The sequence below is a fragment of the Centrocercus urophasianus genome, unplaced genomic scaffold (assembly GCF_019232065.1).
Source record: "Centrocercus urophasianus isolate 14NV4802_14NV808 unplaced genomic scaffold, USGS_Curo_1.0 seq_15, whole genome shotgun sequence".
Classification (NCBI taxonomy): Eukaryota; Metazoa; Chordata; class Aves; order Galliformes; family Phasianidae; genus Centrocercus; species Centrocercus urophasianus.
The window spans coordinates 20,107,309-20,123,306 of record NW_024884697.1 but is presented as its reverse complement, the minus strand read 5'-3'; the positions used below and the strand labels follow the sequence as shown (position 1 = coordinate 20,123,306).

At 36.1% G+C, this 15,998-nt stretch overlaps 1 protein-coding gene across 5 annotated transcripts in view; it reads right to left on the bottom strand.

The window, feature by feature from the left end:
- Positions 1–1,092: 1,092 nt before the first annotated feature.
- Positions 1,093–15,998, bottom strand: part of POT1 (protection of telomeres 1) — a 60,801-nt gene continuing 45,895 nt past the window's right edge. For 4 of the 5 annotated variants that reach the window (XM_042815763.1, XM_042815762.1, XM_042815764.1 and 1 more), the window contains exons 13-21: positions 15,743–15,787; positions 15,173–15,329; positions 10,765–10,970; positions 8,677–8,812; positions 6,343–6,437; positions 5,819–5,910; positions 3,754–3,859; positions 2,601–2,741; positions 1,093–2,474 (exon numbers count right to left, since the gene is read on the bottom strand). In XM_042815763.1, coding sequence (XP_042671697.1) covers positions 2,629–2,741; positions 3,754–3,859; positions 5,819–5,910; positions 6,343–6,437; positions 8,677–8,812; positions 10,765–10,970; positions 15,173–15,329; positions 15,743–15,787 — 950 coding nt within the window. In that variant the 3' untranslated portion in view covers positions 1,093–2,474; positions 2,601–2,628. The remainder of the gene's footprint in view (positions 2,475–2,600; positions 2,742–3,753; positions 3,860–5,818; positions 5,911–6,342; positions 6,438–8,676; positions 8,813–10,764; positions 10,971–15,172; positions 15,330–15,742; positions 15,788–15,998) is intronic. The other variant, XM_042815766.1, reaches the window with a different exon arrangement.

The following is a 15,998-nucleotide window of genomic DNA, read 5'->3' as shown; positions in this document are numbered from 1 at the left end:
TGGGTATTTAGTATGTAGGAAACTATCTGAGCAGGGTGTGCAGCAAAGAATCTCATCAAGCCTCTCTACCATCACTACATCCTTGCTGCTGTTCTCTGAAAGTTTCCTCTCTCCTTTATTTTCTGTTGAATTTCCTTGTTTCCTATCTTTACACTCACTGTTCAGTACACTTGGAATAACACTTATTTGAAAATAATGCTTACTCGATTTTTCTTTCTTCTTCTTTGGAGAAAGTTTTCTGCAGTTGCTATGTCCCAGTTCATGCCAGTTTCACATACTTGAATATTGAATAAATTCATTGCAATGTAAAACATCGTGGTATGAAGAGATAAGAACTCATCCTTTCTAAAACAAACTCTCTTCCTTCTGTTGCTTGTTAGACCCAGCTCCACTGTGTTTTCAATCCCACTTCCTGCTGCTCAGTAGCCAAAGGATTAGTATTAAGCAAAGCATTTCAAAGTCTTGTCTGTAAATCTCTGGATCCTCTAACAGCTAAAGCTGATGAGAAAGTTCAATCACCACTGAACAGCAGGCCACCCATCAGAAATGCCTTCTTGCATCTGCAATTTGTGTTATTATTGTACATTCTGACATTTTCTTTGGAAGCTTCAAGAGGGTTTTAGGCAACCAAGAGCTTAAATTCAAATGACTTTTGAAAGACTTCCAATCTTAATTGTTTAAACCACCTTAAAACAAGGACTTCAGGAGCCCAATCATACAGATATTCCTGAAAACACCATTCCTACATATATTTTGCTTTTTTTTGCCTGTTTTTTCTAGAAGACTCAAGTCCTCATTTTAATTACATTTTCACCATTTCGATGCACTCACCTGTGTAATTGGTAGGGCGGGGGAGGAACAGAGTTCATTTTCAACTCTGCACTAATTCTGTTCTACACAATGATCTTTAGTATTGTAATATATATATATATTCATTACTAATTACAATTATTTCTACAGATCGTGTTTGGAAAGATAATACGCATTCCAGTCCAACAAACTGTAAGCATTCATTTGAAGCAAGCCTACCGCTAGCAAAGTTTTCAATATCTTAAGAACTAGAAACTGAAAGTCAAATACAAAACACCTCAGTATTTGAAAAAGATTTTATTAAATGTTTTAATAGTTACAATATTCACCAGCACAGAAGTGTCAGTTTTCTGGCAGGGATCTCAGACATCAGACGCAATGAAAAGACTTCATTATAAAAAACATACGCTGTCAATTACTGCTGTCAGTTGGTAACAAAAATAAAATAAAGTAACAAAAATATCTCCTTCCAATATTTTCATGCATTATATACAAGAAAAGTTACAAAAGATTGTCTTCAGTTTAAATCTCAACTTCTGGAGTCATTTGGATCCTGCCAGTGCCTCAGGTTTAATAATGCACATTTAGTAACACAATATTTTTTCTTATGCAGTTATTCACAGGTCCAGGCACTGCTTCACGAACCAGTATTGCTCTTCAGTAAACCGCCGGCTCCATTCTGAATTTCAGATTTTCCTTTAAAGGAAATATGCACTAATCACCTTCAGCAGTAGTTCCCCTTACACACTGATCAATAAAGTGCATGTTCTCTGGGGTTATGGCACAGAAATTCACTACAATCTTTCAGAGTATCCGAAAATTATCAGAAGACGTTTGGTGAAATTTTAAATTGACAAACTGCATAATTACTAACAAGCTCTGAAAAAAAATTAAAAAAGAAAGTGTTTTTATTAAAATAATTATCTGCTGACAAGTATTGTATCTTGCTTCTGATCTCCTTTAAAAAACAGTTGTAAATATTTTGAGATTTTTCTCAGATGGGAAGCACTTGATTTGACAGGGATTTCTCATTAGTGGAGAAACTTGTCCTGAATTTCTCCTACGTACTTCTGAATGCAAAATAAAACCATCAAGTAATTTCTCCAGCAGTACTTTCAAGCCATAATATCACTAGATTAGTTCGGTATCTCTAAATTTAGTCAAACAATCTGATTATGTAAGATAGAAAAGACAGATCTTGGCAGTTTAATCTGACAGTAAATTTAACCTAGATATGAGAGCCTTTGAAAACACAAACCCAGGCAATAAACTCTGGTCCCCAACTGGGTCACTTTAAAAATCTTTCTAGTTTACCGAATTTCAATATTCATTTTATAATTTTAAACTCTTACTTTCGTGACCTGACTTCAATTTTAGTGATAAACATCACACGATCAGATTTGTAACTCCATCAAAATACTTGCAGAAAATAGTCTCAAAGTTTTCTGTAGAGCTTCTTTTCTCAATCTTTACCAACATCATTTATTTTAATACAGAAATGAACAAAGCAGCATAATTCTGATTGTACTTTCTGAGTAAAATCATCAGTTTATAACCTCATCGCTGCCTTTCAGAATAGCTGGGTATTAGATTTCTTCCATCAGCCTGAGCTGAGCAGCCTCCAGTGAAGCTTAGCCTCTTCCAGTTGCAGTGAGATCACAAGACTGCATGTAAAAATGTAGAAAATACATTGAAACATAATTTCCATTCCTCTTAACAGAAACTAAAATGCCATATATACATGAATTTTTTTACGTAGTCTGATATATAAAAAATAATTGAATTCTTACTGGGTTACTTCCTGTTAGTAACACATTTCTATACAACATCTTCAGCAACTGTAGTGTCAAAAATCTGGTAATAAACTTGATGTTTCATTCCATCTGCAATGTTATAGGACTTGATGAAGCATTCCAGCCATGGCAAGTCATCTACAAATCAAAATCAAATTACAATTTAAAGCTCATTTCTAATTTTTATAGGAGAGAATTACAACTAGAGCAGGATCTTAACTATGATACTTAAGCATATAAAATATTTAAAGAGAAGAAAAAATAATTACATTTGAAATTAAAATTCATAACTATTATTCCAGTTCATATCTCAAAATTTCATGCATCACCAGAAATGCTGATCAGTGACAAGCAGCCTCCCAGAGCACCTCCACCTTGAAAGCTCTTGATAACACTAGTTCTACAGTCCTATAGCATTTATAAAGACTTTCTAAAACAAAATCTCAGTGATACTAAGATTAATGAAACTGGTCACAAAGGGAATCTTCTACACCCTTTACAAAAGGACCACTTTATTTAAAAAAAAAAGACTTTGGTGTGGTTGCCTTTGACACTCCTGTACTTTGTGGGACAAGGCTTCTGAGGTCGAAGCTGTGGCAGAGACATAGAGATACCTTGCACGGACGTGGCCTGGACACAGCTACTTTCTGTCACAACAAAACTACTACATAAAAACCTGTCTGGATCTAGACTGAAGTTTTCTGCTTAATTTCTAAGGGAGTTTCCTGCAGCAAGGGATGATCTAAATCAGAATGTGCACATGCAAACACAGAATCTCACTCACTGCACATGCCAGGCACTGAATCTCTTCCCTAACGTGCTGTGACACCCAGCACAGGGGTGTTCTGGTTCACTTCTATATGAACTGAAATGACAAGTTAGTGTCTACCTTTACATGACGGTATTCACACATCACTGCGTTCCACATGAGAATTCACTGAATCATTACTTTTTTTTTTCTCAACAGGGACTTCTACTATTAGAGAAATGTATCAAAACAAATTGATTAGAACTCCCCTTATAGACACCAGCATTTCTCACTTCTGATTTTTACCCAAGCATAAGCTGAATTCTAAAACTTTGTATAAGTAATAGCAGACCAAAAGACCCTTTCCATTTTCATCTCCCTCTAAAACAACAGCAAGCTGACCTAATTTTCTTCCTGGAGGAGAAAGTGTATTCATGGTCATCTCCATCTTTTGCTGAAGAAAACTATTAGTTAAGATTTCAGAGGCAGGAATTTGGAAAAACTTTTCCTGGAAGAGAACAGAAGAGAGTGAGGTGTTGGAAGAAGGATATGAACTCATTAGCCCCTTTAAAGAAGTAAAAATCATCCAAATAGTTAGTGAAATAGAAAAAAATAATACTTCTAAGTCCAGATATAGGAAAAAACTATGGCAAAGGGCTGATACTGCAGGATGCATTTCTGCATGGAAAAGTAAATAATGGAACGAGGAAATGTTAGATAAACCTTTTCTTTAGATATTATTTACAGTAACATCACTGACAAAACTCCAATTTTGTAATTTCCATGCTTGTTACCTAATTTTGTATCCCTCAGGGCTAATCACTTTACAGCTTCACAAAGTGAACTCAAATTTTTGATGGCAATTTATCATATTTTAAAAAATTAAAATACTACGTAATTTATCCTTTGTGTAATTTTTGTATGAGATGCTTAAGTGACTGTAAGTCAGCAGATAATCCAGTGGCAAAACTGACACAGGTAACTGCTTTTTCCCCTCCTTGAGTTCTTCTGACTATACAACTTCACAATGTTTTCCTACAAAACTCAAATAATGAAAAAAGAACTGACAACATTCCAACAAAAGCGTGACTGGAAGGTGGTGTAAAGTTGTACTTCAAAGTAGCCCAGCTTCTTCTGAGGTGATGCTGAAGGACTGAAGTTTAGGCTAGGAAGGCACAGCCTGTCCTTGAAGTTACCACCAGCAGAGATGCTAGCAGCTGTTATTTCAGAAGAAACTTGTTTCTTTTTCCTGCAGCTGAGCTGTAAACAGTATCTGATGAGACTCTTGGCTACTGTAAACCATAGATTTCTGGAATTCTAAATGGAGAGACAGTTAAAAATCTTTTCCTCCACCTCCCTTCTGCATTTTAGTTTCTTCATATAAAAGGAAAATGAACAGTAGAAAGATGACAAGCACTTTTCACTAGATACACGTACAAAACACTGTGTTTTAAGCAAGACAAAACAACTGCACAAAGAATGAGAAAATATCTCATTTTCTTATATTATATATATTATATTATATATTATATTATATAAGCTGAGCTCTGTTTAGAAATGAGAAGAATGTACCAAACAAGAATCAGTAAGCAAGAAATTTATTCATCCTCATTATAATTACAGAATAGAAGCATTGTGTGTTAATGACTCATGCTAAGGTACTCACAGAAATTTTGGGCCAACAGAGAGGAACTCAGAACAAAAGTGAGAATGTTGAGAGCTTACAAAAACTCTGATATGGAAGAAAAAACCCACCTCTGGTACTGATAAAAAACTTTTAGAAGGAAGAAGATTAAATTAACCTTGTTTTTACAGCCTTCAGAAGGAAAACTTGTACAGCATTTAGCATCAGGCAAAGTATATATTTTTCAATGTCTCAATGGACTTAAGTTGTTTCAGACGAGATTGGAAGTAGATTAATTCTAGGGCAAGCAAAGTAATGGTATTAAAGTGCTTCTGGAATCAAACATATATTTGCATGACTATGGCTATAACCTAGTATCAGGGAAAGAAAGGTCTCTTGTAGTTCATGGCCATATGAAACAATCGGGAATTACTCAATGGACAACTTAGATTCTATCTGGAGTTGAAAAAAAAAAAAAAAGTAATGACATTCTGAACTGCATAAATCCTGAAATTCATTCAAGCAGCATTCAGGTTATCAATAAAAGCAGAATTTATACAGAGAAAAGTATAAAAATCTATGGAGATACAAAATTATCAACAAGCTTCAGCTTTGTCTTTATGCTTTGATATTCTATACATTTTATTGAAAAATAATTAGATCTGCATCCTGAGCATCTTCACTGATGAGCAGCATTAATAACATTACACTTGCAATGGACACTATAAAATGCTGCAGGTAACACAGAATGAATACTTCTATACATACATTTGTTATTCTAGTAACAAATAAAATTCAAATCCACATAATCCATATAGCTTACCTTTACCTAGGGTTACTTACATAATCAAAAAGATATGCATTTAGTGCTCCTGTTCCATCAACTAGTGTGAACTTCATAACGAAAACATACTGGAGTGGTTCAATACCTAAAACTGAAGGAAAAGATGGATCTGCTTTATACAGTGAATATGCAAGATAAATCATAACAACTCACGCAGACAATACCTCTCTTTCAGTGGTAACTTACTTTGAATATTCTAATTAAATCAGAAATTGATAGGCCAAAAAAATAAAGGCTCTCAATGTCAAAGTGTGGTTTGTATTTTGAGAGTGCGTTGCAACTTGCTTAGAAACACTTTAACAGGTGAGACTGGAAAAACACAGGGAGATTTTAAGATACTCTTATCCTAGTAATAGAACAGCTAACCTTGGCTTAGATGTTAGATTCTACCTTTTGGTAGGATCCTCCTACTCCTTTTACCCATGCATGACGAAAGTCTTAAGTCAGCGATAACCAAGGCATTATGGATACACACCTAAGAATCAAGGCAAAATTGTTTCAGGACAGTATCATATCAGCTGACCTTGTGCTATTTCAGTTGGTTCCCACGATGGTTCTCGTTTTTCTGCTAGGGAACTTAGATTCTTGATACTCTTTGGAGTTGAACACTTCTTACATCTAGCATTTAAAACAAGAATAGTGAGACTAACCAAGCATTACAACGTTTATACCAGAGACATTCTGCACAGAAAGAAATAACTCAGATTTCCTTAATCAGTGGCAGCTTAAACTTTCTGATATTTTAAACAACTATTCTACTGGAAACAAGACTTAGGCCATATCAAAACCCTTAATGCTGCTTTTCAATCATTCCTGAATAGAAATAAACTTGGTCTGTACATCTTACATAGCTAAGCATATATTCATGTATCATCACTTGTTTAGCAATACAGACAACATCTTACTTTACAAAAGATGGAATGAATCTGAACTAGCGGCAGGCTCTAAAAGCACAACAGGGTTAGAAGAGAAATTTGGCTTTACCTATGTTCAAACGTATTAAATACAAGTTTCCACAAAAGTAAAAAAGGTTTCTACAAAAGTAATACCTCCTTATGTTACTATGTTGTCCTGTTGTTACTATGTTGTCCTGTACTCAGCACTAGTGAGGTCGCACCTCGAGTACTGTGTCCAGTTTTGGGCCCCTCACTGCAAGAAAGATATTGAGGCCCTGGAACGTGTTCAAAGGAGGGCAACAAAGCTGGTGAGGGGTCTGGAGCACAGGGCTTATGAGGAGAGGCTGAAGGAGCTGGGAATGTTCAGCCTGGAGAAGAGGAGGCTCAGGAGACCTCATTGCTCTCTATAACTTCCTGAAGGGAGGTTGTAGTGAGCTGGGGGTCGGCCTCTTCTCTCGTGTCATTAGTGATAGGACCAGGGGGAATGGCTTCAAGCTATGGCAGGGGAGATTCAGGCTGGACATGAGGAAGTATTACTTTTCAGAAAGGGTGGTCAGGCACTGGAATGGACTGCCCAGGGAGGTGGTGGAGTCACCGAGCCTGGGGGTGTTCAAGGAAAGGCTGGATGTTGTGTTGAGGGACATGGTTTAGTGGGAGCTGTTGGGAATAGGTGAACGGTTGGACTGGGTGATCTTTTAGGTCTTTTCCAACCTTGGTGATTCTAAGATTCTATGTTGGCCTGCAATGTTGGAGGTGCATGCTGGTGGTATGGCAGTAGAGGTTGAACCTTCCCACCAGTATTCTGTTACATTTTGTTGCCGTGTGACAGATGGCAGAAGGGCAGTCTGACACAACAGCATTTGACAAAGAACCACGTATGAAGTGAAGGTGTCACTGAATTCTTCCAAGCAGAAAAAATTGCACCCACTGACATTCATTGATGTTTGCTTAAAGTTCTATGGGGACCAAACAATATGTGTGAGCACAGTGAGGGGTGGTTGGTGACTTTCAATGGTGGCACCTTTGCTGGTGCAGATTTTTATGAGTGTGGCACGCAGGCTCTTGTTCATTGCTGGTAAAAATGTAAAACTAATGGTGGTGACTATGTTGAGAAGTAGTGTCTTGTAACTGAGAAATTCAGGTTTCAAATAGTGTTATTGTTCTCTTTGTATCTGTTGTCATTTCCAAGGAAATAGGAGGTACTACTTTCAGAGTGACCTACATATTGCTGAGTTTTCTGAATTATATGCTGCTGCACAGTACTGGGCAAACATACTAGCTAGCACTCACTGAAAAGTAATACAATATTAAAAGTTATGGCACAGTTACCAGACCTATATCTGTGTACCACATTGCACACTCTCTGTGAACTGTGGAATTCAGACACCTGTTGAAGCTTTCCCTGTAGAGACCAGCACCTACAAACTGACAACTTATTTTACATTATTGTGAATCTCAATAAACAGCAATGGCAAAGAAATCTTACCCAACAATGGGAATTTAAAAGAGAGTAAGACTTAAGACTGAAATAATCCTCTGAGGCCTCTATTTTTATCTGTGTGGAAAAAAAGGCCACAGCTTACTGTTTCAAAGCAATGTATGCGTTTATGTTTTGATTTTTGTCTACCAAGAAAGACCAAAAAAATGCTATTTGTCTGTCTAGAAAATGGAAGATTTGGACATTCTGTGGTCAGTAGACTCATACACACATTTCAGTCTCTGAAATTACTGCCCTAACCATGGACCACAGGCAAGACTGAAGCTGGGGTGCTGTGCACTTAAAGATACAAGACTTATAGTGTAATTGAGCAAGATAAAATCCAAAAGCAATTTAGCCAAAAGGATGCTTTGATATTTGCTTTGCATCAAAGACTTCTTAGATAAGTTATCCCTTAAGCACTGCAGTTTGAATTACTGATCTCTATTACTGCAATTCTTATCAATAAATACTTTCAACCTACCCATAATATTTTATGTTTCCTTGTAAAAGAAAAGGAGCTGAAAGATCTAATAATTCAAGATCATCTTCCTTGGATTTCACAGGAATAACACATTTAAATCTTCTTGTAAGCTTCCAGATTTCTTTTAAGGTTCCACCTATTAAAAATGGAAAAATGTTTTCTTAAACTGTAACCAAAAGTAAATGGAAGAACTTGAATTTCTTGGCTGATTAGATGTTCTTCTGAGGACAACTGATGTTTATCACTAACTGTAATCAAGACTTTATGACAAGTAATTATGGCACTGGGTTGTAAAATATTTATGGTATATATTTCTTACTTGCATTGATGAGGTAATTATAGACGAAATAAGTAAAGGTGCATTATTACTACTGATGTAAATGCCCAATATTACGGAGCCTCCAAAATGCATTTCTCATTACAAAAAATACGTAAAACAAACAGATACTTGAAATTGCTTCTGAAAAGGTCTTCCAAGTCCAGTGACACAGTTCATACCTTTCATATACACCTGAACTCTCATCCCAGAGATTAATACATAAAATTCAAAGTAGTTTTAACCATGGCATTGCTAAGAGGCCTCCAGACTTGTTTTCTTTTTAAATATAAAGCTGCATCAACTGAATGTATTCAGACTCCTAAGAGATGAGTATAAAAGAGAATCAAGCAGGGGTTAGCAGCGATGTGAATCACACTGATTTCAGGTAGAAATATTAAGAATATGCAAGGAACATTAAACTACTGTTAACTGAAACACTTCATTCTTCATTTCAACTAATCTGCAGCAGTAGTTACTGATTTCCCTCATTCCCTTTGGAGGCCCACCTAAAAATTTTGTCTGTTATCCAACTGTTTCCTCAGCTGCAGCCAAATAAGTGCCAAGCTCGAGGTGAGAAGTTCTTGATAAAGATTATGCGAAGAAATAGAGTCTTGTATTGAACAAGAGCAATTTGCTTCTGTTTAACAAACACAAATAACCTTTATTATATCTGCCCAGTAAGTGATATAATGTATTTGCCCTTTGAGCATGGTATCCAGAAAAGCATCAAAAAGATTTCTAAGGAGACTGCAAAATCTTAACCTCCAAAAACTTAAAATATCACATAGACGTGGCATAGGAACAGTTCATAATCGATGTGTTGGGGAAAAATGAGTCCAAACACTCATTATGCTCCAACATGAAGTACTTAAATTTACAAAGATACTTGGCTGCTGGCATTTTAATATCTGAAAATGACTTACCATGTTGTATCATTCTTTTATTTTGTTTTCATAAAGATAAGGTTGTATTACATAGAAAAAAAATGCCAGTCTTGTACACATCAGACATAAGCCTGCTGTCAGAATTAGTCAAACATAAAACAGCAGGAAATAAAAGAAGGTTTGTCCTAAACCCTATGCAAAGGATCCTCTGACTCACACTTAGATATTCACCTCTGTACTTGGACACAACTGAGGACTTTGTTCTGGAATCAGAATGGTACTATATGCATACATTTTTACTGTTCTTCTTCTACTCAAAACATTCCTTATTTGTACTGCTAAACTGCTTTGTCTAAAGATCAGTGGGTATTTCTCTTCCCTGAGGCAAACCTGATTTAAAAGCGAACAAAACAAAACCAGAACTACAAAAACATGCTGTAAGATGCCTTATTTGTCTGAAACAACACTGACATCCAGAGGCTGACAAAGTTAATTGTAGGCTTGTAGGTCTCCCAAACCTTTTTCTTGCAGCAGAAGTCTTCCATACCTTTTCCATATCAAGACTAAAAAAAAAACGCTTAGACAACCCAAATCTGAACAGCAAATCAGTAAGCACAGATGGAAAATAACATATTAACATTTTAATTTGGGGAATTGTTTGGAACAGACAGAAGTACCTGACCAACCTTATAAACATTCAAAAATTACTTTTTCCTGCGTGTACTACAAATTTCCTGGTCAGGTCTCCATTTGTTATAAAATGCCTTAATGATCACTGCTACTTATACTGAATACAACTTCAGCATATCTTAACTTTGTTTAGTTATTTGTAAACTCAGAGTGGGCACTGTTATAAAAAGTGATATATTTATAATTTCATCTTACCTTCTATCATAAGCAAGGTATTTTCAGGACGTTGAAGCATTTCATAATGCTTTACAAAATGAATAGTTACTTTCCTTCTGCTCTCGTCTTGTGTAGTCCACATTACAGACTCATACCAGGACATACTCTGTAATTCTGGGTTTGGGGCAGTAGCTTCACAGCCTTGCAAAATTAAGTCGAAGGCATCTCCATTTGGAACTTCTTGCCTAAAACCATTTCCAAAATTAGTAAGTAAATACTAACAACAATCCAGCAAAAAGGAAAGCACACTTCTAAATAAATGGTACAATGTAGTCACAAAACTTAAAAGTACATGAAGGAATAGCAGTTTTGTTTTTATGTCAGTTAAGACATTTAAGGTTATATAGCAAATTATATAAAGATAATTCATTTCCATTTTAACAAACACTAAGTAACATAAGCTTACTTATGAGCAGAGGCAGCATGGCAGCATTGTTCACACATATGCAAATCCATGGAAAAACAAATGAGAAATTTAAGGGACTTCAGTTAGGCTGTTAAAAAAAGAAATCAAAACCCACACAAAATTGCATTCCACTGTACTGAAACTGAATGACCACTTACGCTTATATAACATTTAGTTATATGAACTTCCATGTTCCAGCCTATTTTGCTTTGCGTAGCTTAGAGAAAGAATGAAAAACTGCAGTTTAACTTCACATATGCACTGTAAATGGAAAATCTGCAACTCCATGTAACAGTTTCTTTCCCATCATGTGCAGATGCATCACTCATATATTTTGTTCACCCAGAGAGAAATAAGACAAGAAATTCAAAAATTACTACTATTGCCAAAAACAGGCAAAGAGACAGCAGCTGGCACAGACAGAAAAAAAATACATTAGAATGTTTTCTCCTCAGACCTGCCTGACCTGTCTTAACCATGGCATGGACAATGACAGAAGAAGTAGAAGTTTGGGCTATTTCACAAAACATTGAAGGAAAGTAGGTAGCAAACTTCAGAGTAGAGTAAAAAAGAAAATAACGACAACTCCTGAAGTTTATGTTGATGATTTCTCTTTCAAATCCAGGAACACCCCCTGCTTTCACCACTGAGAATTATTCTTGTGCGTAAAACACAAACTTTGATATTCTTCTGCTATAACTGCAAAACTACCATACAAAAAGTCTTTTTAACTTTTATTTAACTTTTATTACATGAAAACAGTGCTGTTCACATGAACTCCTTCGATGTGTGTTTCTGGATTACTACTCTAAATGAGAAAACAATGGACCTAATATAATAGGTCATTACCCCTGATACACCCACTGAACTCCCCTCGTTTCTATGGTCTGTAGATTTCCTGCATAGGCAGGAATGGAATTATTTTTTGAACTAAATGATACACAAGAGTCATAATCTCTTTAGTGCAGATATACAAAGGTAACTAGTTCAATTTTTACCAGTATCAGAGGAAAGCAAATGCTACTCCTAGCTAAAAAAAAAAAAAAAAACGGCAAGAAGGACTCACTGAACTAAACGGTCATCAATCTCACCTCAGTCTCTGGTAAGGTGACTCAGCAGCTAAATCTGGAAACCATTTCCAGGCATGTGAAGGACAACAAAATCATTAGAGGTAGTCAGAACAGATTTACCAAGGAGAAGTCGTGCTTCATCAACATGATAAGCTACTACAATGAAATGATCAGTCTAGTAGATGAAGGGAAAACAGCAGGTATTGCCCACCTGGACTTCAGTAAGGCTTTTAATACTATCACTCATAAAGATCCTCACAAACAAGTCACTGATGAATGGGCTGGATGGGCAGACAGCAAGGTTATTGAGAACTGGCTGAACAGCTAGGCCCAGAGAATGGTGATCAGTGGTGCAAAGGGTGCAAAATCTATCTAGAGGCTAGAAATTGGCAAAGTATGCCAGGGGTCAATATGGAACACAGTCCTGTTCACATCTTCAGTAATGATCTGGATGATGGGGTAGAGTGCACCCCTAGCAAATTTGCTGATGACTCAGAAGAGTGGCAGATATATCACAGTTGTGCTGCCATCCAAAAGGACCTTAACAGGCTGGAAAAATTGACTAAGAGGAACCTTGTGAAATTCAAGAAGTGCTGCACTTTCTCAGAAAATAACTCCATACACGATACATTCTGCGGTCCAGCCAGCTGGAAAGCAGCTCTGCAGAAAAGAACCTGGGGGTCCTGGCTTAAACATGAGTCAGCAGTGTGCCCTTGCCACAAAGAATGCTGCTGGTGTGCTGCTTTGTAAATTATCACTTGCAGGTTGAGGGATGTGATCCTTCCCCTCTACTCTGCACTGATGAAGTCACACCTGGAGTACTCTGTCCACTTCTCAGTTCCCCAGTACAGGAGAGACGTGGAGATACTGAAGAGAACCCAACAAAGGGCAAAAAAAAAAAAGGACTGAAGTATTTCTCCCGTAAGGAAGGAATGAAGAGAGCTGGAGATGTTTACCCTGGAGAAGGTTAGTTAATGGGACATCTCATCAACATATATGAATACTCAAAAAGTTGTAGAGGACAGAATCAGGCTCTTTTCAGTTGTGCCCACCGGGACAAAGTGATGAGCATGAACTAAAACACAGGAGATTCTGTCTGAACATCAGGAAACACTTTACTGTGCAGGTAACTGAGAAATTGAACAGGCTGCCTAGAAAGATTGTGGAATATCCTTCCTTGGATATGCTCAAAAGCCACATGCACATAATCTGTGTGGCTTCCTCCAGCGGGCTTGGACCAGCTGACTTCAAGAAGTCCTTTCCTGTTTCAATATTCTGTGATTCTGTGAACATTTTGGAATTTAGAAGGAAGACTTCAGCAGAAGTCTGAAAAACAAAAATGCACCTCTCTGAAAGACTTTATGAAGAGTTGTATGCACCTCACTGCATAAAATGTTAAAGGTTCAAACTCTCACTGAATTTTGTTCAGTCAAGTTGCTGCTTAACATGCTAAGTATGCAAAAACAGACAAAGAACTTCTTCACCTTAGTACAATATGTAAGAGGAAGGAGAGAGGAGCTCAAATCGTATTTTCTTCCCTGATATGTTAACTTACATATTCTTGAATATTTTTACCTCATGCATACAGTTGAGAAAAGAGAAATCAAATTTCTAGAATATAATTGCAAGTAGTCCAATTACTGCAGCAGGATGGTAGTCTGAATAAGAAATATGCTAACTGAAGTCTTGCAAAACTTTCTGGTTTAAAATCTGTCCTCATTCTGTGGCAAAGAGAAGGCAGTAATTTGTAGAAGTGAAACTTCAAATAAGAATGTGACAAGTAAAGAATACATAAAAAGTCAAGGAAAACTGTAAGATAAGTACATAGTCAACAAGGAACAAACAAATTCCTGTCAATTTTATAGGCTTATACAGAGTTAGCAATTATATCCAAAACAGTGACAGAAATGGCAGAGACAGTAATTATTTTCCATTAATACTTGGCAATAAAGATCAGGTACTTGTGTACTGTGAAGACAATTAAGCACTTTTCACATTAGCAACCAAGATAATGCAGTAAGATCTGACAAGGAGAAATAGTTAAAGCAGCAGATGCCACTTTGCACCTAGAGCACTACGAGAAGGCTAGCAGGAGCATTTTGTTGTCTCAGCAATGTGCAACGAATAAAACTCAATTATACAAAAAATTTCAAATGGACAGGAGATGCTAAAATGCTATCACAAGAAAATTATTAACACCAGTAGCTATAAAACTGCTTTCTTAGAGCTTATGCAAGGCTAAGCCAGGCAAAAAAGTGATTCAGGATTCAGATGATCAAGAATAGCTCTACAAAGTATATTATTCAATATTTCAATCAAAATTAGGCTATGTCAACCAAACTTTCCCTCATTATTAGCAGAAACTTCTAGGTAAGATTATTTACAAAAGCATTATTTGTCATAATGAGAAACCACATCACCTGATAAAATGGGTAAGTAAACTGATTCAAGTTAAAAAAAAGACCAAAAAACTAAAGTGAATGGTACTGTTCTTATATTTCTGGATCAGGATAAGATATCTTCTCTGGAAGATTCACTTTAGTCAAAGATATTTTATTAATTAATGCAGACCATAATTTGGAGACTATCACATCTTTTTGCATATCCTATTTTAAAACTGCACGACAGAAACAAGTACTTAATGCAGTGTTAGTACGGAAAAAACTTCACTGTCAAATCTGAAAATCAAGAAAAGTTGTTTTGAAAGCACTCAAAGGATTCTGCAAATGCACATCACCTGATGATTTCAAATTTTCTTACTACCACTAAGTTTCAAATCTCTGCTTGAAATGAATTACATTTAAACGCAGCTTGTTTTACACAAAAAGAAAATGAAAATACACGGAAAATACAGACAACCTAAAACATATACAACAATTTCTAAATTACTTTTATTACCTAGAACACTTACAAAGTATTGCATTTGGAACAATGAAGTTTAACAGACTGATAAAGCTTCTGGGGTTTAAAAGATCTCAGCTTTGCTTTAATTCGATACTGTTGAGGAGCTCTGCTGTTCAGAACAGTTTTCAGTACCGTGTTACTCATATCCTGATGATCTGTCAATACTGAAAAATAACAAAAAAAACCCATACGTACCTATTAAATAACATAATATTTGGAACATGAGGAATCATCAGCATGGATTAGCATTTTGCCTTAATTCCCTGCTTTTTTTTCCCTCAGCTGCAGCCTCAGTTTTATTAATACAACATGCTACTTCAGCTGTTAAGTAAAATCATAACAAGCTGTGGGATCATGGCGTACTTCATGGTGTAGAAATTCAACGTATAGAAAGAACCAAATGTAAACAAAATATATAAATATGCTTTATTCCTTTATAAATCAAAACAATTCATAAACTTATAAGATTCCAATCTTATAACTGTTCTTACTGTAGTAAGTAATGGAAATTACTTCAACAATTTTTTTTTTTTTCTAGTGAGAATAAAGTTTACTTTGACAACAAAACGTTTCCTACCTGTAGCAGATAATTGCTGACATCTCTGTAACGGCGATTCAAGATCTGAAATCAAGAAGGAATTATTTTCCTTCTTTACATCTTTATCACGTAGACTCACAAAACCAGATAAACAGACAGGTGCACACACAAAACAAAAAGCTGAGCAAGGGAGAATGGAAATCCTAATAACATATGGAAATAATACATAAAAGGAAAGCATGCAAGAGACAAATATTAGATGTCAAGAGCTATTATGTTTGTGGAGAAGTTAGTG